Source organism: Urocampus carinirostris, chromosome 14, assembly GCF_059441175.1.
Source record: "Urocampus carinirostris isolate Australia breed hairy pipefish chromosome 14, RoL_Ucar_1.0, whole genome shotgun sequence".
Taxonomy (NCBI): Eukaryota; Metazoa; Chordata; class Actinopteri; order Syngnathiformes; family Syngnathidae; genus Urocampus; species Urocampus carinirostris.
The window spans coordinates 22428322-22450094 of record NC_142362.1 but is presented as its reverse complement, the minus strand read 5'-3'; the positions used below and the strand labels follow the sequence as shown (position 1 = coordinate 22450094).

At 38.1% G+C, this 21773-nt stretch overlaps 2 protein-coding genes across 2 annotated transcripts; one reads left to right on the top strand and one right to left on the bottom strand.

Moving 5' to 3' along the window:
• Positions 1-827: 827 nt before the first annotated feature.
• On the top strand, positions 828-4606 carry coa5 (cytochrome C oxidase assembly factor 5). The gene is made up of 3 exons (XM_088352378.1): positions 828-1077; positions 4195-4278; positions 4357-4606. The coding sequence occupies exons 1-3, from the start codon at positions 976-978 to the stop codon at positions 4396-4398; spliced, it is 228 nt and encodes a 75-aa protein (XP_088208504.1). The 5' UTR covers positions 828-975; the 3' UTR covers positions 4399-4606.
• Positions 4607-5053: 447 nt separating this feature from the next.
• Positions 5054-20935, bottom strand: LOC148352978 (inosine-uridine preferring nucleoside hydrolase). Its single transcript, XM_088352377.1, has 7 exons — positions 20782-20935; positions 20104-20186; positions 18218-18405; positions 14071-14250; positions 12406-12517; positions 12195-12331; positions 5054-9791 (listed from the first exon to the last, which is right to left on the bottom strand). Exons 1-7 carry the CDS (start codon positions 20823-20825, stop codon positions 9444-9446), a joined length of 1092 nt encoding a protein of 363 aa, XP_088208503.1. The 5' UTR covers positions 20826-20935; the 3' UTR covers positions 5054-9443.
• Between the last annotated feature and the right edge of the window lie 838 nt (positions 20936-21773).

Below are 21773 nucleotides of genomic sequence, written 5' to 3'. Positions count from 1 at the left end.
TTTTTTTATTTTTACATGTTCGCGTTAGCGTAATCTTCCGTACGAAAGATTACGCTAACGCGAACGTATGATTAGCCTGGGTTAGCTTCGTGTTTACGTTCATGGTAAACATTCAGGGTGTTGGAACGGATTGAAACGATTTTACATTACTTTTAACGGGAAAAACGATTTCGGTGATTGAACAATTCGGTTTTCGAACAGGGTTCTGGAACGGATTATGGTTGAGAACCGAGGTTCCGCTGTAGTTAGAAAAATAAATGTACTATTAGATAAACATTCATTTAAAAAATGCGAGTCAAAGCTCAAGTAATTTAAATGAAGTAAGTTCATATATAATGCATTTAAGTAAATCAAATGTTCATATTATATATATATATATATATATATATATATATATATATATATATATCTTTTTTTTTTTTGCAATGCGATAAAAAGGTAAATCCTACAAAGCAGTTATGATGGAAGATCAATAAATCTCATTTAGGCTATGCATGGCCATTTTTTAAAATCCTCAACAAATATAAGAAAACAATGGAACCCCACAACGATTTTTTTAAATCAAATTTGAATAATCAACCAAAAATATAAACAATCCCAATTTACAAATTATGCATGGGTCCCCCTTATGGAGAGTTAAACGTGTTTTTATTATTCTTATTTTATTTTCCGATCCAATTCTGCCACGTTCATTCCTCCTGAAAATAGTTACTTTGTTTGACTTTCTCATGCGATTTAATGTAACAATTTGATTTTCAATAAAAACAAAATAAAAAAATATTAAAAAATAAAACTATTTTCCCACGATGCAATACTTTAACATAGGTTTACCCGTCATGCATTGCGCTTTTAAAAAATGGCAGCCTACAGCTTTCACAACAAATGATGTCGATGTCATTACTTTATATCCTGTTCAAGTTGTGTTGGTTTCGGTTAAGGTCAATTTGAATTAATGTATTAGAATAAATATTCAAAATGCCAAAATATTACGAGGACAAAGAGGAAGACAACAGAGCCTGTGCGGGGATAAGAGAGGACCTGAAGGCGTGTCTCCTTCAGCATGACTGTGTCATGAAGGTAAACGTCTTTTTCACCTTTTTCTCTAATATGAACACGTTTCTGTTATAATAACCTTGCTGGAGTCATTAGGGATTTTTTAAAAGCCTTACTGTTGTTACATTATTAAAATATGTCACTGTGTTTGTAAAAATGATTTTCCAGCTTTATTAGTTGTATTATTTAACCATCACATCCTTCATTTAATAATCACATTCATTTAATTGTAACGAATGGACCTTGTGTTTTTCCACATATTTAAAAGAAGTAATTACTTCTTGCTTATGTTTCCCTGTATCAGTTCATTTGGTGGTTATATTTATTTTCCAACATTGTTTCTAAGTGGTGTTCTGATTATTTTGTCCGAGTCAGATGCATACTAACAAAGGTCTTTTGGGAATCTTAGACTTCTTACCTGTACCAGTAGTTAAGTTTTGTTCTTGTCATACCACACCCTTTACCTTTAAAAACAATGTTCAGTCATTTTGTTGATGCTTGGTTAAGGACTGTCCTGTTCACCATCTCAGATTATTGTGTTAATTTCTTTGTAATAAAAGTGGTTAACAGAATTGCTCTCCTCAGCTTTTGTTCCTTCGTCTATATACTTGGTCGGAATCGTGGAAGCCTAATTGAACACTGGGTAGGACACGGATTGTCATCTGCCAAAATAGTTCTTATTCCCTTTTTCTCTCTCTAATATCAGGGTTCGGCAAACCACAACTTTAAAGGAGCCCAAAAAACAAAACAAAAAGATTTGTATAGAGGTGCAAAAATGGCCTTATAAAAAACATTTATAATTAAAAGAAAACCATCACAAAAAAATACCCCATCTTTCCATCCCCCATCTTTTTCCATTTTCAAACATTTCGGAAAAATTTTCCAGGGAACTAATAAAGGGCCACATGCATCACTAGCACTGCAGGTTGCTGACCTCTGTCCTAAATTCACAAGTGTTTGTTAGACTTAATACCGTTCTACATTAGTTTTTCACCCTGAGTGCCACAAGACATTGGCCAATTTTAACTTTGCAAAATAAGCATGCTGTCTTCAGTTTCTTTGCTTTTTCCATTGATCAGCAGTGACTGTAACATTTATCCATACCAGTAGGTGGCTGCAGATTACTGTACTAATTATCAGCACATGAGGTAGTACAGGGAAATATATTTGATATCTTGTTTTGTTAGATGAAGCTGATTGCACTGCAAAAAAGTAAGTAAAAATCTAACAGATATTTTTTCAGATTTTTTGGAAGAAAAAAATAAGTCTGTTCCTCGGGTAGATCATTTTTGCCCGTAAAAGTATTAGTTTTGTTAAAGAAGATAAAATAAAAATGTAGTAACATTTGAAAGACGTGTGAAAAAAATATAGTAAAATTCAAAATTACTGCAACGTTGGTTAGTTGGTTGGTCGCATCCCTTAACCACTAGGGTCGTAGGGGCACCATTTCCTTTGGTGTGTCTTTGGCAAATACAGCTTGGTGCGCCCAACCTTCTCCAGCCCAAACATATGTTTCTACCCGGTCTCGAACCGGGGACATTTCGCGTGTTCGGCAAATGTGCTAACCACAACATTATTAACAGACAAAAAAGGTATAACCCATATTACAAATAAGAAAAACATTATACTGTAATTTAGGCCACATGATATTTTAAGCTTAAAACAAAATAAACTGGCATTGGTAATAAATTCCTAAACATTATTGATGGATGGTGTGCCTCGAGATTTCTTAATGAAAAAAGTGTGCCTTGCCTGGTTCGTAAACACTCGCACTAATGTTGCATCAAAATTAAAATCCATTTATTTGGACCTCACATCGGTGCACAAAAATATGCAAAGAATATGTACGGCAATTAATCGAAGGGACTTTGTCGACCCTGTTTATTTAACTACACCTTTCTTTTTTCTGTGCACCAAGCTATGAATAATGTTTTACCTCCTGAGTAACCGTGACCAAAATGAATGAAAAACATTTCACTATCAATAAAGGCAACATGGTCATTTACGCTTTAATAATAACAGAACAAAAAACAATGCAACTGTTGTGAGAATCGACTTTTAATGATTTTCCAAGGATGATATGCTTGAGATTTTTTTTTCATGAAAAGTAGTTGGTCTCGGCTTATCAAAAGTTGAGAAACAGTGTTCTATCACAGTGACCCATCCTAAAAAACTATAAATACTAATAATAGATATTTGTCAGAAAATAACTAAAATGGCTGCTTAACTCATTCAATGCCAGAAGTTTCTGTCAAATGGAATAGACAGTGCCTGACAACTTTTGCCATTTTAACAAATTTTTGAAGGCCTACAGAAAATGTAGTACTATAGCTATACAGTCATAGGACATATCAAGCATCAGCCCTAATCCTTTATTAGTAATAAAGCATGTTTCTAGCTTTTACCATTGTTTGGGAAACAACAGCTGAACATTGCCAAGTTTCTTGAAAATACTCATTTTAAAAATAAAACTACTAAAAAAAAAACGCTTTTTTTTTAATTGCAGGAACACTGAAAATATGCATGAACTTTGAAATAACTTTTCAGCGCCCAATGTTTCAGTTGATGTGATCATGCGATTTTGGTCACAATGGCAATCGCGTTCCTTCGGACGAAACGTCATCCCTCTCTGCGCGTTGATGACTAATGGACTTAAGAATTTTGCTTTGTTTTTTTTCTAAAAAAAGATGACTGTCTGTATTTATCCATATACAGTATAGTCACTTCTCTTACACATTGCTTTACCACTGACTTGCCATACAGAGCAGCTTACACACTTCAGTAGCTGGACACAGGAAGCAACATTAGGAAGTTGGGCTTCCTCAATGCATGGACACAAATCTGATAAAAGCCATTCCTGCCATCTAACAGGGATATTTAATACTGCTTCTTACCTACTGATGAGCTGCGCCAAACCCTTTATGATTTTTTTTTTTTTTAAATCAAAACATATTTTTACGTTTTTGCACTCGGGGAAAATACTGAAAACGTAATCATACGTAATGCCATTAAATGAGTTGATGATTAATGTGAAAGTAAATGAACAAACATGGTTTCCTGCCAGGTGACTATTCCAGGTATGCATGTGCATAATATTGAAAAGTAGTAATATATTTATATCATAAACTCTTTATGTTTTAGGAGGGGAAGTTGCCCAGCGAGTGCTTGAAAGAAGGTCACTGCAAAGCTTTGCAGACATCATTCTTTGAGTGCAAGAGGTCCATGGTAAGTATGAAGGATGACAGTTGGTTTGCTCCACTGAAAATGTCAAATGATCGACATTCTCATAAATTCCCAACGCAGCTCGACACAAGATCAAGATTCCGGGGCAGAAAAGGATATTAAGGACGAGCAAGGGGTTAAACACTGCTGATTTAAATATCAAACTGACAGCGAATCTTGTTCTTCTCCGTATTTGAATGCATGAAGACCTCAGCTGCAAAGGACTTACTCATTTTTAAGAGTATTGCCACTTGACTCAAGCCAATTCTGAGGTCTTGGAAAAAAACTATTATGAAGCACTCAAATATTAAAAAAATATTACAACTCTTAACATGTTTATTAGTATATCCGTGAAAATATCCTGTTAGATAAAAATGAGACAGTGCAACTTATTTACATTTTCCCCACTAATACACAAGTAGGGTTTAGTAATTGTTTAACTTATTCCAGTTTAGGTTTTGGAATTAAATTGAAATGAGTCAGTTTGTTTAAACAACGGCTGATTCAAGTTACCAGTAACTATAATATTGTATAGTAATATAAAAATTGAGTTGGTTCTTAACATGTGTTGCATATAACAGGGATGTGATTTGACCAAAGTGAAATTATCTGAAAATTAGGCGGGGGTCTGGGGGGCCGCGGGCACCCAGCTAGGTCCAGGGCAGTGCCCTGGTGGGGGGACAAGTGGGGCGAAGCCCCCCGGAGCTCATGGGTTTTACGTTTTTTTTAAGTACTTTCAATGCACTCAGATGACAAAGAAATAGACAAAACAACAGCATCAATTTTCAATGTATTTTGAACTATCCCATATAAAATTACAGTTTAAGTCAACTCAAAATCAGTCACATTAAAAAACATTGGACTGCCTTTGCTTTTAAAAACTATCACTGAGAATATCATCATATCTAACTCATGTGATTACTAAGTTAACACATAAATCATGTTGAAGAGTTCAAATTTCATGAAGAAATAATTGTATCATGACCAAATGAAAAGTAACTCATATTAGAACATACCACAAATGTCTTTGTTATAGCAGAAGATGTTATCTATAAATGAAAGTACAATAAGTATAGGCCCTACAGTAAAGTGTTGGTGTAATGTACACATGAAAATCTATTATTGTAATTGTTAAATATTTATGGCCATTTTTATTACGTTATAATATTTTCGAAAAAAAGGGGAAAACTGTCAAATAAATTTGAAAAGTTTACCACCTACCTCAAAATTCACGACTCTATCAGCAACTGGTACAGGTTTTTGGGGTGGATCACGTCTCTCTATTACCGCTTCCGTTTGTGGTGTCAATAAGGGATGGAGGCCTTAAAGTTTTGGAGTTTTCGTTTGGGCACCGAAACTACCAGCGATGGAATAATTTGTTGTTCTTGACTGGAGTTCTTTCACGTGTTTTTTGCTCTTTGCGTGACTTTCAAGAGCTTTGAAACCTCTCCCACCATAGACAATGGTATCATGGCATCAAATGCAAAGCGCTTTCCCGGCACGATCGATCTTCCGAATAAAGTCACTGAACAAATTCGTCACAGTCTTCTTTCCAACATTTGTAGATAATTCCTTCTCCAACCAGTCCGATCGAAACTTGTTTTTTACGATCTTATCAATTTCTTTACCTCGCAGAGCATCTTTGCGTTCGATCTCGGACATCTTTCTTTAAACACTCGGCAAAAACGTGTGAGAAATGAACAATGGCATACTCCTACGCCTTTATAACAAGCGCGTTTATTGGTCAACACGGAGACTTCAAACAATCGCAAGTACGTTTCATTTCAGTTACGGAAACACTAAAATGGAATGCTGTAGAGACTAAATCGTTTTTTTTACCAATTAAAAAATCGGAAATCTTAAAATTTTATTTTTGGAGATAAAAAAAAGCGGAATTCCGCGAATTAGCGGAAAAATCACATCCCTGATATAACCAGGGACTAGAGCTAAAGAAAATTCCAGCCGGACCAATAAATTGAATGCCGTCCGGAGCAAACCTGAATTTTCTTATTTTATTTGTGAGGAGTCGGGAGGTGGATGGGTAATTTTGGCCGAGATTGTACAGGCCAAGAGGGTTTACTGCTTCCACAGGTTGGTTTACGTTTTTTTTTTCTATTTTTTTTTTTAAATTATGTGGCTATTTTAAAACAGTTTATGCGTTGGGCTCATACGCTAGTATATACAGTAATTTGTTACTACATATTTATTTTCAGGGTCATGTGCTACTTTTTGGTGTCAGTAATCTGACTAACGCATTTACTTTTAAAATGAAGTAAGATGACGTTGAAATGTGATTAAGGACCATTCAAATAAATGTGAGTTGACAACTACCGTAAAATACGAACTATAAGCCGCGTCCTTTTCCCCAAGCTTTCAACCCTGCACCTTGTGCAACGATGTGGCGAATTTATGCAATTTTTTCTAAGGGCCGCCAGGCGGCGCCAGAGCAATTAAGGTAAGTGAGACGGGTGGCATACCTGTATGTGTCGGGAATACGCAAGTTTAATACAACTTCACGCATGAAGATAACTGACATTCACAGACCCTCATCATAGAAAAGGTGTTAATTGAAAGAGGAAGGCTAACTACCATATTGGGAATAATTTTTCCAGTCTTGTTTATTTTTAAAGGGGAGTTTTGACACGAAACAAACGTATTTGAAGAAGCAACGTCCAATAAAGCAGAAATGTTTAAGGCGGAATCCTATTCATCTGTCGGCAAGATAGTGTGTTTTAGAGTTAGTATTTTATATGGTTGGAGTCTATGGATTGTCCTTGATGTAACAAAGCCATTTTTGTGGACATTCAAAGAAGTCCAACACGGCCAGGGGACATTATGGAGTTACACCAGCTTTTAGTTTTCGGGTACCTCGTTTCAGACTGATCGTTTCTCTGATGAGTAGATTATTATTGTCACCAGTTTCAGGAGTGAAATTAATATAGAATTTAAATAACAGTGTGAAGTCCTTTTTGTTAATTACTTTAAAATGGACACGAGAAAACAACATTGTATTGTTGTTAGATAGTAAGAAAGAAGGAGGAAAATAAGAAGCCCTGTGAAACTGTAAAATGTACACGGTGATTCGAACAATTTGATCATTCCTACATGGACTAACAAACGAGTGTTATGAGTTTAAATGATTGATAGAAAAAGCGCTGGGTCTCTTATAAGTCTTAAACCCCTCATCCCTAGTTTCTACTGTGCTGTTTGTTGCAACATGATTATTAAGAAAATATGTAAAATTAACAAATACCAAATCACAAACTAAATACCCCTTAAAAAAAAAGGATTACCGTATTTTCCGCACTATAAGGCGCACCTAAAAGCCTTTATTTTTTTCAAAAGCTGACCATGCGCCTTATAATACAGTGCGCCTTATATATGGATCAATAAGTCGCTAGGTCTCGCAACTAAGGCAATCGGCCGCCGACTAGATTTTCCCCCGAACGGAAGTAGTCCGCGGTGTATGCTGGGATTTATGTACTGGCGTTTCATTGGCTAACCAATGTGTCAATCATCATTTGAATCGATCACGATTGGCTAAAGTTATTCGGAAGTAAAGGGGGCGGATCCTTTTTAATCATTTACAGGCTCGCATAGGCTAAGGGGCAAAACAGCCTGCAATTGGCCGAAAAAGATGTGCCAATCATCAGTTGAATCGATCACTATTGGCTAAAGTTATTCGAAAGTAAAGGGGGCGGATCCCTTTTATCATTTACAGGCTCGCATAGGCTAAGGGGCAAAACAAAGCCTGCAATTGGCCGAAAAAGATGAATGTGAATAGCAAGTCTGGTTGTTTACGGCATAGAGGAAACATGTTTTAGCATTCAGTATTTGTAAATATTTTACTCTCCTGGATTTACTACACTCACGGATATAAGAGGACCATGGTTGCACATTATTATTGAACACAACGACTTTGGTGAGCTATTCCGGCTATATATTTTCCCTGTATCTTGTTTCAGACTGAACTCGATGTTTCTGTGATAAGCGGTGCAGATAATGGATGGAATGGAGTGTCTATTTTTAAATTCAACTCAATTCCAAGTGTTTATTGTCATATGCACAGTAAAGTTGCAAGCGAAAAAGAAAATAGAAACTAAGGATTGGTTGGCATTTCTTGAATCCCAAGACTTTAACCTTCCGTATGATGGAACGATGCATTTGAGTGACATCCTACGGACACCGCATCCGCACGTGTTCTCGACACGTATTTGCGTCTTTGCAAGCTTTGGGAATGTTAAGGGGGTAATAAGTTGCTGAACTATCTGACTGTTTTGTCGACGTTCCCATTGTAGCGCCTTATAATCCGGTGCGTCTTATGTATGTCAAATATAGGACCAAAAACTATTTTTTCGGGGTGCGCCCTATAACCCGGTGTGCCTTATAGTGCGGAAAATACGGTACCTTAAAATTCCGGACTACAGAGCGCACCTGGTTAAGAGATGCATGAATTTAAAGTAGGAAAATTCAAGTTTGCTTCAGGCTCCGTCCCTCAAATCAAGTTGATTTGTCAGCCTTGGGCTGGTTTCGCTTTTATACCCGCAGCGTCGGCGTTAGGCTGCATTTTTTAAGGCCTGATCTTCACCCTGTACACTTTCTGTACCATGGAGTTGTTACTATATGGGCTTCTGAATTTTAATCACTACACTGGAATGAGTTTTGTTTTAAGAATGTTTTGGTCCCACTCCTGCGTTTGTATTTATGGCAATTTAATTCATATTGACTGCTACGTTAGTTCACACAGTCCCTAAACAAAAATCTTGATCACAGCACAATATCTTACTTTTAGTACAAGACATTTCCCTGCTGATTCTGACAAAATCGCAAACTTTCTTTATAGGGACAGTGGAAATGACTTCATCCATTCATGAACGCCACTAATTAGATGAGGGGGCATATGTTTACAGTAGATCGTAGTTACTCCTGTTGTTTACCGGGGGTTGATTGAATTCCGTCATTTTGACATTCAGAGCAGTTGGCAGAAATCAAATTGCGTCCTCACCCACGGCGTGCCCTTGCAATGCCTTGTTTTAATTCATCAATCGGATACCCCAGGTCCACATCAGTTACAAGCCAGCTGATAGGCGCCGGCCAAAGCGGCCTGCCTGAGATGCCCCGCAGAAACCGCAGTTGGATACATTTGTGGGAAGAGGAAACATGGGCAACTATTTCAATGCCGCCATCATCATCCCCTCGAATTTCTCCATGTCCACCTTCTTCATGATGAAAACCTCGTGAGTCTTCTTGAGGCAGTTCAAAGTATCTACTACCATCATTCCCCGTGTATGCGTTCCCGTCAGCTCCACAGTGACCGGGTAGCGGTCGCTCTCTGTGACGAAGGCGTCGTCCACGGCGGCGGCCATTGCGTACGAGTCGCAAGAAACGAAGCCGCTTCCGCCCACCAACTCCTTCTGGACGCGTTCGCTGCGTGACGCTTTCATGCTGTGGCGGAAAATGCGCGCCATGAAGCGGGCTTTGGGTGTCTGTTGTGCCAACCAGGAGTCGCAGAATTCCTTTTAGGACGTGCAAAACACACAAAAACTTGTTTAAGTACACTTAGTTACGATTGACCCATCTTACGTGTCTTTCAGTATCCGAAGTTCGCGTCTGACTAAAATATTCCGTTATACAATTAGTTTTCCAGTGTCCAATGTCTGAGACGCTATCACAAAAGATTTGCACGCACCAACAGCGTTCTGCGTAGTTTATTAGCGAGGTGAGACCCTTCATCCCCCTGTATTAAATTGCCAAATGGTTTAGCCCGGTAATCCATTGGTTGCAGCCAGGAATTTCAACCATCAGAACCAGAAGAGCCGCTACCGACTGAAGAAATTAAGGATGCGTTCGCTTGCTGGGGAAAACTACCTGCTTCTATAACAGACGACATCTTGATGAAGCCAGAACCGGACGGGAAATGGAATTGTTTGATGAAAACTGCAACATTTTAAAACTATTCTGCGTTCCAGACGGACACGGCAATCGCTATTCTATGTGTATAGCAGCACAGTGAGTAAAAAATTGTGCCCAGTGAATTCCATTTACACTGATGTTTTTACATGGTATCATTTTCATTCAGTTGTTGTTGGTGCTGATTAAACTATTCTTGGTTTGTAAAGCCTTGTGCAGTTTACACTTAATCTTTTGCATTTCTTTAGCCTGATTTTTTGTTTTAGTCATCTATATGGTGTATTCATGAACATTGAACCAGCTCAGTAGCCTAGATGGTAGGGTGCCCGCTTTGAGACTGGGAGGTCGCTGGTTCGCGCCTCGGCCGAGTCATACCTAAGACTTATAACATTGGTAAAATGGCGGCGCCCTCTGCTGGCTGCGGCTGCATCGGCTCGCTACAACGGGTCAGGTGTATCGACATTTCGTTCTTACAAAGAATGACAATACAAAGGAAATTATTATTATTAATTAATTATTAGTGTACCTACAGGGCAGTTGATTTACTGGGAGTTTGGTTGCACTTAATGACCTTAGAACAAATTAATCTCATTTACAGTCATTTCAATGGGAAAACGTGTTTCATTTTACACACATTTCATCAGACAACATCACTGCAGGAAACAATTCTTAAGTAGAGGTACCACTGTATTTAAATAATAGGGACGTGTGATTTGCATTAAATAAAAAGGCATCCAGTGTTGTAGACAAAAAGAGTCCAGTTGAAATATTCTAAACATGAATGCGAACACACAATCTCTTGCATTACCTTAAATTCTGGACTACAGCGTGCACCTGATTTAAAGCCAAATGCACAAACTTAACAACAAATTTCATTTTTTTTTGTACAAGCCACAACCCATTTAAAGTTGCATGCTTAAACAGACATTAAGATGAAGTCGATCCATCCATTATCTACACCGCTTTTCCTCAATAGGGTCGCGGGGTGCTAGAGCCCATCCCCCGCCATCTCGGGGCAGTGGGCAAGGGACAACCTATTAAAATGTGTATTTTTGCAAGGATTACGGATCAATTATAAAAATGTAAGCTACACATTAACAACATTTTTACCCAACACCTATATGGGGAAAGATTTGTCTCGAACAAATCTATTTGTGATTTACTCAAAATCACATGTCTTGATAAATTCACACACAAGATTAAAAATCGCATATGTAAATGGAAGGTATAATTGTGGCTCTGCAAAACAAATGATTCATATTGGATTTAATATTTTAATGGTACTGATGGAATTGGAAAATTAGCAAATGAAAGTCCTTAAAAATAATTCAGCCATGAAATGGGTGTACAAACCCTTTCTCTAATTCAAAAAGGCTGATCACTCCTTCCTAGAAGTATATGTACCATTTACTCAGTATTGTGTATTCTAAAAAAAAAAAAAAATACTGATTCTTGTGTTAAATCTGAAATATGAGAACGCCATGTCATTATTAATTATCCATACTTTACTGTGAAAGCCAGCAGGATTACAGATGACCCTACCTACCCATCTCACAGCCTCTTCAAACTGCTGTCGCCAGGGAAAAGACTGAAAGAAGTCTCAGAGCCTGAGCCAGCAGGCTCAAGGACAGCTTCTTCCATCAAGCTCTCAGGACTCTGAATTCCATCTCTACCCCCTCTGCATTCTGCCAAATCAATGCAAAACTGCTCTTTTTAGATTCAGGCTATACTTCGCATATTATAATATTTAAAACCTTATATATTTTTATATTTACACTTTTTTCCTCGACCTTGCTGCCATATTATTTGTTTTGTGCCTTACTCATTGCGTGTTTGCATGCGGCAATGAGCAAGTCAAGTCATCGGTGCTATATGTTGCGCCTCTGACATATTTGACAATAAAGTTAAGGCGAGCAATAGTGACTACTACTTGAACTGGTATATTTCTGTGTAAGTTATATCCAATACCCTTGCGTAAAATCTCAAGAAATGGGCAGTGAAACACTCACCCAAGATAGTTTGCTGTAGCAGGTAAACTCCCAGCATGCCAAGTAGGTCGGACACAGGTAGTCGTTCAACACGATGTAGGCCGCTTCTGGATCGGCTGCAAAATTGAATTCCGCGCACGGAGTGGTGTTCCCTCGTGCTGCGCAAACGACCCGAAAACAGTCACTCGACAAGCGCGCCGCAGAAATCCATTACTTTTCCTACTTAACTGACATTGGGTGTTGCCGCCCATGATGTAGAGCCCTCGCAGCTTGCTCGGCAAGGACGGATCCAAACTCACAGCGAGGGCCAGGTTGGTGAGCGGCGCCGTGGCAACCAGCGACACCTGATGGAAACCGAGCACCAGTCACGAAAGGAAGAACACCAAAAACGGCAGCGATGATGTTTCGAATGGCTGATATAGTAGTGCCTCGACATACGAGCTTAATTTGTTCCAGAATTGCTTGTGTAACGAGTGAATTTTCCTGATCTAAATGATTTGATGAATCCCGATTTGTGTGCGCCTGTTGTTTCAGTTTTCATAACTCTCTTGCCCTTTTAGTAGGACTAACACTTTCTACAGATATTTAAAAAAAAAGAAAAAAAAATTTGGGGGAAATTTGTTTCTGCCTCGTACTCGAAATTTTAACGGAAATGCATGAGGCAAGTGGCATCCGAGAGACCTGTCGCACAACCATTTGCAGCTTTTTCTGGATGTTTTTTTCTCAACAAAAGCTGAAACTATCTCTTAGTCAGCCAGGACCTCTTAGATCCGTTCAATGCTGCTTCCAGATTGAACTCCTTGGCTTGGTCACTTATGCGAACGCTGTGCTTATGTTTTTCTATAATTTCTTGCGGTGTTTCAATTCTCCAAAAATTTTACTGTTTACCTTTCTGGAACTAGGGGTGGGACGAAAATCAATTCATCGTATTTATACTGTGACATTTTTTAGCGATTTTTTTTTTTTAAATCAACGTCACTCCCTTGAACCGATTTATGTGACGTCATATACGGTAAGTAAAAATGCGGGAAAGGAAACAGATGTGGAAGAAAGCAAGCAACGAGAACTAAGGCCGGCGATCATAAATTTTAAATCCCAACGATGGACACATTTTGTTTTTTATACAGTTCCCAGGAAGACATGACCAAAACTAGTATATATGTTTAATTTTAAGGATCTTGATTTAATTTGATAGCTTACACTTGTGATGTTTTTTTTCTTTTAGAGGTTCTATTTTATTCTCTCATCTTACATTGTTAACTGTAAAAAGGATAATTAATGGACGACATTTGTGTTACGTTGACATTTCAGTTAAATAAATTCTGTGGCTGTAAACCTGTTGCACAGTTTACATGTTATGTTCTCATTGTCTCGGTTAAAATAAATGTCAGCTTCCAGACTGACACACACTGCATTGTTTGAACATCAGTCAAGGTTTATTGTGCCAGAAGTGCATGATTTAAATTGTTTGCGATTTCCTTTCCTAAAAAAAACAACAATTCTATTGAATCACGATACTTGTAGAATATAAATCGAATCCGCACCTCAGTATCGTGTTACAATCGGATCGTGACCAAAGCATATGGTCCCACCCCGATAAGGGAACTCACAGTGCCACAAAAAGGAAATGCTATGAAATGTGATCAAAGAGATGCTATTAAAATGACCTTGCCGTAGAATACAGGTGCTTTACAGGTATAACCAAGGGCGTGGGGTCAGGTGCCTGAGACGCATGCTGATAGAGGCGAGTGGTTTTGAGCGGACTCTAGTGGTAGCTTCTGGGACTGCTTGTAACCTGGATTGTCCTTTTGTATATAGCGAGTAGGATTTCTGATGAAAAAAACTTGTGCGTAGAGGTGCTCGTATAAAGAGATACCACTGTATAACGATAGCCCACCCCTCCCGGGTTCTCATTCACGATCCTGATCATGGCCAACACGGCGTTTTCCTCCTGCACCAGTTCCAAGCCGGGCGCATTTGGGTCGGGGGCGTCTCCCAGGCCATCCAGCCCATGAAAGTGGCCCGCGTCGATCACGTGGCTGAGGAGGGGCTTGGCGGCTCCTTTGAAAACTGGAATCTAGCGCATCAAATAAAGGTCAAAGGGGTTGAGTTTCAAGTGAGAATAACAATGCTAGCAAGTATAATGTGATGGTGGGATTTTTTTAAGGTGCATTGAAGAGTTGAAACATGAGTATGTTATTGCTCCACCCATGGTGCTGAGAATCCACAGTGTCTGGCTGTTTTATTTTGTTTTGTTTTTTTCATTTCACTTTAAGTGATTTAGGATCATTTAGCACTGCTTAGAAATGTCACTTCTCATTTCACATTAACCTTTGTGTTTAGCAGAAACACTATTACTATGCCATGCCCAGTTTTCACTCATTTATTTCTAATAAAGTACACACACAGAAGAAGCATGTAGTTGCATTCGATACAATGTAGCTAAAATGAGAGCTAATATATGTTGATGACAACAAAGTCATGATATTGGGTGGTAAAATAGTTCAACTTAACCATTGTATGACATAGTGCCACTGTCATAGAGCGAAACCTCCGGACTCTGCCGCTATGCCGCAAGTGACACTAGGTGAGAGAAAGAGCAGCGGGGAGGGGGACGGGAGCAGTGCTAGGGAATCAATTGGACTGAACCATTTCAAGGCAGTGGAGTTTTCCGTCGCCGCACTTTTTACAATATTTCATTGTATTTTAGCCTCTCTGTTACTTCATCAAAAGGAAAGATTCTTAAAAATGCTATGTTTCGAGTGTGGGTAGGATGGAGCGGGAGATCGACAGACGGGTCGTGCAGCGTCTGCCGTCATGCGGACCCTGTACCGGTCCGGCGTGGTGAAGAGGGAGCTGAGCCGAAAGGCAAACCTCTCGATTTACCGTTCGATCTACGTTCCTGCCCTCACCTATGGTCATGAACTGTGGATTATGGCCGAAAGAACACGGTCCCGGATACAAGTGGCTGAAATGAGTTTCCTCCGCAGGGTTGCTGGGCTCTCCCTTAGAGATAACGTGAGAAGCTCAGTCATCCAGGAGGGACTATATGCATTGAGAGGAGCCAGTTGAGGTGGCTCGGGCTTCTGATAACGATGCCTCCTGGACGCCTCCCTCGGGAGGTGTTTCGGGCATGTCCCACCGGCAGGAGGCCCCGAGGGCGACCCAGGACACGCTGGAGAGACTTTGTCCCTAGGCTGGCCTGGGAATGCCTCGGATTCCCGTCGGATGACCTGGAAGAAGTGGCTGGGGATAGGGACGTCTGGGCTTCCCCAGCGACCTGACCCGAAATAAGTGGAAGATACTGGATAGATGGATGGGTTATAATTCTTAGGGGTTGCCTGGGTTAAATCTAGGGATGCTTGAGGTTGGTGTCCAAATTTGCAAAAAAAAAAAAAAAAAAAACCTTTATCTTATTCATTGTTTAATTGGCAGAGCAGGAAAACAAAATATAAACAGTAACATAGAAACATAGTTTTATCGTCTGAGCTTAACTTGTGAATTAAACCTGTTCCTGCCGCCCATTGCAATACTGTAACATTTAGTCATCAAATAATAATAATAATAATAATAATAATAATTTCCTTGTATTGTCATTCTGTGTAACAATGTACACAGAACGAAATGTCGATTGCATCTGACCCGATGCAGCCGCAGCCAAGAGAGGGCGCCGCCGACCACTTTTTAAGTCTTAGGAATGACTCGGCCGGGGCGCGAACCCGAACATCCCAGTCTCAAAGCGGGCGCCTTACCATCTAGGCTACTGAGCTGGTATACACTGCCCCTTTAAGTTTGCAATCATAACTTTGGTAACTTGAACGGTTTAAATTAAGTTCACTGGAAAGGTTCAAGTTAATTTTCTTTTTAAAAATATAGAAAAAAAACAAACATGATTTATTCAAGTAAAATGCTGTTCTGTCAGAACAAAATTTTGCTCATTTAGGTTACAAATGTCCCCTTTCATGTTCATGATTTTTTAACATATTAATATATATATATATATATATATATATATATATATATATATATATATATATATAATTTTGTTACACTTGTTTTCAATTTATGCAGTCAGCTGTTTTTATTGTGAAATGAAAGATAATCCTAATTCTTTTGGCAGATATTTTGTATCTGTTCAAATACCATTTGTACTTATCTTAGTATATTTTAGCATTGTTTTTTTTTGTTTGCAGGCCCACAATACAAAAACGTATGAAAAAACAGAACTGAATAAATTAATTTTATTTTTTTACTGCAAAATTCTGGTAAAATATCATAAAAAAAAAGAAAACTCTTTCCAACGACCCGTAATGTTTTTATTCTGTTAATAGATTATAGTCTTATTTATTCAGACTTGTTTCTATTATTTGAAACACTTTGAATAATTATGTACTCAAAGTTTTCAAAATTAAGTCAAACTATTAATTTAAGGTCAAAATATTAAAATTGACCTACAGAGACAGATGAAATATTTAAAACATTCATAACAAATTGTAAAAATTTTCAATTCATTCTTGTGGTCCCCTTGAGAAATTGGGGCGGCAGGAGCACAGGAGGTAGAGCGATCGTTTTAGGATTAAGGGATCCCAGTTCAAATCCCGGCTTGTCCGTGTTACATGCCGAAGTGTCTTTGGGTAAGACACTGAACCCCCAATAAGCAGGTTAGCGTCTTACACGGCTGCACAGATCACGGCCGCTATTGGGAAATGTGAAGCACACTGTAAAGCGCTTTGGGAAGTCATTGACTTGAAAAGCGCTATATAAATGCAAATGCATGTTTCGAACTATACAAATAACACTGTCCACTAGCTAACAATTATTTTACTAATCGGTGAATCGGTCAATTAGTTTTCATGATTTGGAAACACATTTTGAATTTCCTCCTTTTTGTTAAAAATCATAATGTTTTTGGCAGATAAAAAAACGATTCTGTAACAAAAAAAACAAAGAATCCAAGTGTTTGTCAGATAACATAACAATAAACAATGATACATACAAATGCGCCAGCAAATATGTAAGATACTTATATCCAAAATTACATTTGGACTAATCATTCAAAACAAAAATGAAGAGCAAAAAATTTAATTTCATGTATAGCGAAATAATAATCCGCCAAAAAGTACGAAAAATGTCAACCCACTGCCAATTTTTAACAAAATGAGTTGATTTGGTAAATCATTAAATATGATAAACATTCCCAAGTTAGCAGTGGTTAGCGCGTGTGCGGCACAGTTCTGAGGTCAGGAGATCAAACCTTCCTGTGTGGAGTTTGCATGTTCTCCCAGTGCTTGCGTGGGTTTCCTCCCCCATTCCAAAAACTTGCGTGTCAGGTTAATGACCCGGTCCAAATTGTCCCTACGTGTGAATTAGCGAGCGAATTGTCTGTCCCTGTGTGCCCTGCGACTGGCTAGCAACCAGTTCAGGGTGTCCCCCTGCCCACTGCCCCAACATAGCTGGGATGGGCTCCAGCACCCCAGCGACCCTACTGAGGATAAGCGGTGCAGATACTGGATGGATGGATTCCAATGTGCAAATAATACATACTATGCTTAAGAATCTCACCCTTGTGTTGAGTTAGTCAAATTATTATTTTTTCAATTTATTTTATTCATTTTATAAATCTCATGTTTGTAATGATGCAATGTTGAAGAATAACATTAATAAAATGTAATATTTTTTTCTAAATATAAGAAATCTGTCTTGAGGCGCTCTCATCCAGACCAAAGTGATACAACTTCACAACTAAATCAAATGAATTTATTTGTATTGATTTACAGGCTCAGTGGCTCATACATCGCAAGACACAATGGATCAATAAGGAACTGACTTGACAATGCTTTTAATAATCTATTAGATGTTTTCGATTCGTTGTTGCAGCCGTACTTTCCTAGATTTTTGTATGTAGCGTCGTAAAAAAAAAATGTCAATAGCTAACTGCATCTTCCTAAGCAAATCATTGTCAGGGGGAACATCACATGAGCGCAAGTCAACTGGACATACGCCTCCCCCAAATCATCTAAATGCAAACAGAAAAACAGACCCACCTCAAGTCTACCGCAAGCTTGCAGGACCCGTAGCGTGTTTTTGCACACGTTTTCCACAGTTGTGTTGCCGTGCACGCACGTCACCCCCAAGAGTTCCACGTTGGGGGCCGCCATCGCAAGCATGAGGGCCTGCGCGTCATCCACTCCGCAATCCACATCGACCAGGAGCCTCTTCTTCATGCTGAAAGCTTTTTTTTTTTTTTTTTTTTTAACCAATTTAAAAGTATATGTGACCAGTGTTAGGATTTACATGTTGCATATGAAACGACTTCATGGAAAATCGTTACTTCACACTTTAACGAATACTGTGACATAATGTGAATACTGTACAATTTGTTTACTATTATCGTTTTTACACAAGTGAATAAATTCGGAGGACATGTAACAGTTTCCTCTTATTGTTCAGGGCTCCTGAACCCTGTTGTTAACACTCAACCCTGGCATTTTTATATTTACCTACAAAGTAAAAATGAATAGTTATGGTTACGGGTCTCAAGCACAGAGTAAGAGGATGCTGAATTTATCCTCATGTAGATATTCTTCCTACAATATGCTGCATACACACATCCAAGCTGGATTGACAATTACAATATAAAATACTGAAATCAGGGAGTCAGCTCGTATGCGCATAATTTGTTGCGTCTCACCAATAGTAAATGGTAGACATTGCATGGAAAGAAGGCGTGGCTTTTATAGGATCAACAAACCAATTGAAATATTTGTGAGTCAAACCCTGAAAACAGAATTTTCGGTCTAAGTGGGGGTAATTATGTTATTTGGATTAGTAAAATTATTTATTCAATACTGTACTTCATTCCTGGAGAAAAAAGTAAAACATCTCGGACAGAATGGAGAAAGAGAACTTCAAGTTGTTCGAATCTCAAAGGCAAATTGGATATAGTGTCTCGGCTAAGGTTGCACAAGACAAGAAATATGATGTGGCCATTTTAAAGCAGTTTAAGAGAGTCTGCTTCAATGTGATTATATATGTTAATTTGTAACTACATAGTGACTTACATAGTAAACTTTTTGACAGTGGCGGGCCATGAAAGCCTGCAAAGCCTTCTCTGCTGGCCTAAAAAAATATCTGAATCATGTTATGTTAATTCTATTTTGGCCATTAATACTTATTCAATAATTCCAAATTCTCAGCCTTCTTTCGTTGCTGTTCTCTGGTTTAACTGCTTCCAGATATGTGATTTAATATTAAGCGTTTATATATTCAAGCATTTAACCAATCATTTAGATGTTGCTAGGCTCAGAGGTATTTGAGAAAGCAGTTGCTTTAGCCCACAGGTTGGCAACCCAAAATGTTGAAGGAGCCATATAAGCTAGGGAGGAGGTAATCCACTAAAGCAATCGCACCAACAGTCATTAAACATGACAGAAATATATTGTGTTTGTTTAATAGCCAAAGGTTGGTCATCATCTTTTTATCAATTTTTCATTCCTTACAGTTAAATGTGTAACTGGAGTGCCACGTCCAATTTCGTTGTCACAATATGTTCAACCCATTTTGTAACAATGATAATAAAGGTCTAGTCTATTCTATTCTAAGAAGCATGTCAAAAAGCGGGAAAAGGTTTTGTCCTCCACTTTCAGCCTAGAAGTTCTTGAGCCCGGTTGATTTCGGGCTTAGCTTCTCTCTCGTGTCATTGTTTTTCTTTCTCTCTGTTTAAACAGTCTCGTTTAACTTAAATTTTGTCACAAAAAACAGGCTTTACGTGTTGCGCTGTGCAAGGCCCAAGTTTTTATGTAGAACAGTAGTTTTTTTCCTGTCAAATGAATCACATGACTATTATTTACATTTTATCTGAGTTTTCGTTCATGTATTTGTGCAATTTTGTATCGAACTGAGAATTGTCAATTTAAGCGACTGTACTTACCTTCGTTTGTGTATGAAAGGAAACTTGAGTGTGAAAATTCTGGCGTTCGCAGGGAAAGAAAACAAACCTTTGGGGATCTGAGCCTTTGAATAACAATTATTAAAAGGAGAGACAGTTAACCGTTAGCCGCTATTGTCGAGAAATTGTTTTCATTTTGCTGATGATTAATGAATTTAGTTAAAGAGTTACAGAAAGCAGTATTTGTTTCTTAGCAGGATTGTATTCTTATATTAAAAAGTAGTGTGCATAATTATTTAGTGACAGACCGTGGTGAAGAAAAAAACTTATGATTTAAAAAACATGCATTGGTTAGAAAAAAAAGCAAAAAATACTTTAGCTATCATGTAAACGTGCATGTAATCATTAAGTGAGAAGAAACAAATTCAAAATGTTAGAAAAAGGTCTGGAAGTGACCAGTTCGTGTAAGAGACTGACTGTTTTGTATCAATTAAGAAATACAAAATGCTATTAGAATCAGTGTTTTGATTTCTGCGATTTTTAAGATATAATTTAATTGCGATCCATATGCTCAGTATTGCCTCTAATTGTCCATCATTAATAATGTCTTCGTGCCTTGCAACCCACAAAAAATGCATTCCCACAAATGTCCAAGCGTATTACAACCTTGGATTAAGAAACAATGCAATTTGTTAAATATGAAGGAAAAATCGACATTACCTCCGTGCAAAGTGGAAGCACAAGACCGCTGCAGACAGCGCCATGGAATGAAGAACGCGGTGAAAATAAGATGTGTCACTCTGTCTAATTTTCGCAAAGGTCCGGCACAAATAATTGCGTTTTGGAATTAACCAAGTGGAGAACAAGTTCACTAATAAAAATGTATTATTGATTTCCCCTACATTTAAAACATTTTAAAGATGTTGGATTGTACTTTTCTCTAAAAACAAAAAAAATATTTATAGCGCGTCTGTAGGTTTGAGGAGCTACACAAGGGACGTCACTTCTGGGTTAGTCATGCTGCATTTATAGAGCGTGGGAACTTTAAGAACAACCTTCAATGAATGAAAATGAGTCAGCCATTAATTTGAGAGAATTTGAAAGGTCAGAACTTCAATAAAAATCTGACTTCTGAAATACTCAAAAAAACAACAACTCTACAGTAATACTTCAAAACTAAATAACAAATGAAGTGCTTAAAACAGGGACCCAACATACTATTTTGCTCTAATTGTGGTCGTTTCAAAACCATTTTGACGAAACTAATGTATTTAAATAGAAGTATAACATGTCAAATGTGGCCCCTGATTCCAAATAGTCGCCAACCCCTGGAGTAGAACATGGAATTAGTTCAAGTTTGTATGCAAATTATCAAGTAATAGGGGGCCCCAAATCTAGCAGTTATGATTATAATAATTGTAATGATATTAATAATAATAATAACAATGTTCATTATTTGCTGTTACCATCCATTTACTATATCATTGCCAGTTATGATAATAATAATAATCTCTCTCTCTCTCTCTCTCTCTCTCTCTCTCTATCTATCTATCTTTCTTGGTCATATCCCTCGAGAGGGGTGACCGACAGTAAGACAAACACATATAATAACAAAAAAATAACAGGGAAAAAATAGCAAAAAACACACACCAAATGTTTTTGACCATGGCCAACCCAAATGCCCAAACACCCAAACAAGTTAGGCACCTCGG

Bases quoted from the DNA above. Each gene is read 5' to 3' on its own strand.
- coa5 (XM_088352378.1), top strand. From the start codon at position 976: ATGCCAAAATATTACGAGGACAAAGAGGAAGACAACAGAGCCTGTGCG. The intron at 1,078-4,194 runs GTAAACGTCTTT...TTTATGTTTTAG, and splicing joins AGCATGACTGTGTCATGAAG to GAGGGGAAGTTGCCCAGCGA. The intron at 4,279-4,356 runs GTAAGTATGAAG...TTCCCAACGCAG, and splicing joins TTGAGTGCAAGAGGTCCATG to CTCGACACAAGATCAAGATT.
- LOC148352978 (XM_088352377.1), bottom strand. From the start codon at position 20,825: ATGGCGCTGTCTGCAGCGGTCTTGTGCTTCCACTTTGCACGGAG. The intron at 20,187-20,781 runs GTAATGTCGATT...TGTTATTCAAAG, and splicing joins TGCTTCCACTTTGCACGGAG to GCTCAGATCCCCAAAGGTTT. The intron at 12,332-12,405 runs GTCAGTTAAGTA...TCGTTTGCGCAG, and splicing joins CATGGGCGGCAACACCCAAT to CACGAGGGAACACCACTCCG.